Source organism: Watersipora subatra, chromosome 1, assembly GCF_963576615.1.
Source record: "Watersipora subatra chromosome 1, tzWatSuba1.1, whole genome shotgun sequence".
Lineage (NCBI taxonomy): Eukaryota > Metazoa > Bryozoa > Gymnolaemata > Cheilostomatida > Watersiporidae > Watersipora > Watersipora subatra.
This window is the reverse complement of record NC_088708.1, coordinates 68,729,771-68,733,155: the sequence shown is the minus strand read 5'-3', so window position 1 is coordinate 68,733,155 and position 3,385 is coordinate 68,729,771. Positions and strand designations below refer to the sequence as shown.

General features: G+C 35.8%; 1 protein-coding gene across 1 annotated transcript; it reads left to right on the top strand.

The window, feature by feature from the left end:
* Nucleotides 1-176: 176 nt before the first annotated feature.
* Nucleotides 177-3,294, top strand: LOC137410547 (protein LSM12-like). The gene is made up of 5 exons (XM_068095983.1): nucleotides 177-378; nucleotides 762-901; nucleotides 2,402-2,511; nucleotides 2,768-2,906; nucleotides 3,019-3,294. The coding sequence occupies exons 1-5, from the start codon at nucleotides 228-230 to the stop codon at nucleotides 3,058-3,060; spliced, it is 582 nt and encodes a 193-aa protein (XP_067952084.1). The 5' UTR covers nucleotides 177-227; the 3' UTR covers nucleotides 3,061-3,294.
* The last annotated feature ends 91 nt before the right edge of the window (nucleotides 3,295-3,385 follow it).

Genomic DNA, 3,385 nt, shown 5'->3' with positions numbered 1-3,385 from the left:
GCGCTATTGTTACGTTTCTGCCTTACAAAAAATGTGCTTGATAAGTAATGTTATAGTCTAGAAGAGGTCAATGTTGTTTAGTTCGAGTTCCAACGTTTCTTTAAACGTAAATAGTTCAAAGACTGTCATACTTACATAATATGACAAGAAAAGCAAACTATTTGGTGTACCGACATTTATCCTTTTTACCTCACATTTTGTCAAACGCAAAAGAACTCGTAAACAAAATGACTCGTGTTGAGGCTCCAGCCGGTGAGCCTGGTGATCTCGGTTTGGAGTTGGAGGCTGGAACTATTGTGAAATGCGTTACTTGTCACGATACTGAGATACGGGGGGAAGTATTAGCTCTTGATCTAAATAAAAAGGCCATTTTAATAGGTATACACATTTCAATATATTTTTTGATCAAAACTGAACAATACTCTTTGATGTCCATGTTTAACGTTTTTGTGTTTGTACTGTATAAGCTAGATATATTGGGAAAAAATATCTAGAATTTTACCATTGGATGTGTATCAATAATACATCTCGTAATTATAAAAGTATTTTGGATCGAAATTCACGTTGTTTCAGATCATTTTTTGTCACTGTTTAATACTTATAAATCTCTTTTTGTCTAGAAAAAACATTTGCACGTTTTATTTAATGTGAATGTAGCTTAATTTTCATTGTGTGACTTCACTATGGTTTAAGAGGCGATTAGTACTGATTTCCCATCTGCATTTTCAAATTGAGATTACTTGATGTCCTTTACGTTGCAGTGTCTCCTCTAGAACCTGGATCTAGGCATAAACATAACACTATACATATGTTAAACACAAATAACCTTAAGCATGTTTTTGTGGAAAAAGAACCAGCAAGCCAGAAAGAACGGCCTCTTATCTCTTTGGACAACAACAAGGTACATTCTCATTTTACTGGAATCAAGTTTTAAATATCTCTCATAACTGCCTTTTAAGGACTGTAGTTATTTATTCTATGTCAACATGCAAATAAGTGGCATATTTTGAAAAGTATTAAAGGTCCTGTTTGGTAGGTTCAGATTAAAAAATCTGTTAACCCCATGTAGTAAAATGTAGTATTTTATGTCGAGCACCAAATTTCAGGTCATTTACAGCATCAGTTTTTTGTAACTGGTTAAAATGTACAGGCATGTTTGGTCATGGCTGGGGAAACAACTATGATTTCAACCTGCCAATTGAAGACTTTTATAGAGAGCTAGTAGTAAGCCTGGCGATTCCCAGAGTTTTTTCATTTTCAATCAGATAGTCCACAAGTGGGTGTCAGATAGTCCACAGGTGGATGTCAGATAGTCCACAGGTGGGTGTTAGATAGTCCACGGGTGGATGTCAGATAGTCTACAGGTGGGTGTCAGATAGTCCACAAGTGGGTGTCAGATAGTCTACAGGTGGGTGTCAAATAGTCTACAGGTGGGTGTCAGATAGTCTACAGGTGGGTGTCAGAAAGTCTACAGGTGGGTGTCAGATAGTCTACAGGTGGGTGTCAAATAGTCTACAGGTGGGTGTCAGATAGTCTACAGGTGGGTGTCAGATAGTCCACTGGTGGGTGTCAGATAGTCCACTGGTGGGTGTCAGATTGTCCACTAGTGGGTGTCAGAGAGTCTACAGGCGGGTGTTTCAAAGGATGGTTTCCAGGAACCAGATGGAGTTTTGAAACCAAACATTTTTAGCGATTTGGTGGAAGGAGCATATGCGTATTAAGTTTGGATGAAGCATTTAATTAGGATTAGCATTTACTCAACTAACACGTACACGCATAATAAGTGCAATTTAATAACTAAGATTTTCTGTTATTGTTTATAAAATGCTTGTTTAAATTCTCAAGCGCTTCAACCAATTGCAATCTATTTTTGCTGTGCGTATTTTTGATAGCAATATGTGCAGCACATTTCAGTGTTACATTCGGGCAAGCATCAATAACATTGTAGGGGTATTAGAGCGAGATTTTACTTTCCAAGTGAATTTAGTCTTTTATCTCTCGTCGATGATTTTGCTCTTTACAACAGCTTAAAACTGAAATATTCAGTAATTATTTGTTGCACAATTGTTCTGTATGTAAGGTTCAAATGCTGTCAGTTCATTAGTTAGCAGCCCTAAACAACAATGCACAATTCTTTATATGTGTCATCAAATGATTGGTTCAGACCAGAGGGTTTTTTAGCTGTTTTCAAATATGCATAAACATTTTAACTAGTTACAAAAAGCTGATGCTTTAAATTTCTTGAAATTAGTGTTTCTGAAAAAGCCTGCTTAACAACACGGTATTAACAGATGCTCATCTGAACATGGCCCACAATTTTAGGTCTAAAGTAACTGCTTGATCAGGAGTTAGATCTGAAACTCCAGTTGAGTATGACCACATTTTGCAATACTGTTTATAGCTGACCAAACGGGTGAGCGAGCAAGTAGACAGAAAACTTGAGAGAATATCACACATCGGTGTAGGAGTCAGTAAAGAGGGACAGAGTCTTTTCAATTTCATTCAGAAAACGTAAGTAAACCAATCATTCTCTAAAAGACATGCTAATAGACAATTTCTATATTGCTTGTTTTTTATTATTCTTAAACGTGATAGATGATTGGTTATTAACATTATCAAATTTTGATTATTTTTGTCCTATAGCCAACGCTATTTTAGTCAATGGACTTAACAGGTGTAATTCACTTGCACATCACTACCAACTTCGGTATGATCCATTGATACTTGCTTAAATTGTATACAGTGCTGTGGTTTTGTCTTTCTGTAGCATTGTTGATTTGACTTGGTCTGGTAAGACTATTGTGGCTTTCAAAGATGTGGAGATTAAGGAGCCATACAATGACAAAGATCTCAGTAAAGTCATATCTGGCCGCAATGCATCATCAGTTGACCATATATCTAAACTAGTAAGTGCATGTTTATTCATCAATATTTTATTTACAAGTATTGTTTGACTACGCATTCAGCACTCTTTATTTACAGTCCAATCACATAAGATCCTATAATGTTATATTACAGGTGCGCAAGCATTTTGAAGACAAGCACAAGTCTACAGCTTGATGACCTTGCAATGATTTCTGAATTGATCATGAATATAATAAATTGAATGCGACTCTGGTATAGTTTGTTTCCTTATATGCCATTTTAATGGATATTGAAAGCTGCTTTTTACACAGACTTATGGTTTTCTGTTATAAAGTTAATTTCTTTTGTTCAATATTTATAACTGTACGTGTACTGCAATTGCAGCAATTATCACACTTTAATAAATGCATGCTCTATTGCGATCAACAAGATATAAAACTGTTTGCACGTCTCTTAGGTAGGTAATCATCAGTTGTCTGTTTACAACTGTGTTTGAAGTCCTTCTCGTTGATGTATACTG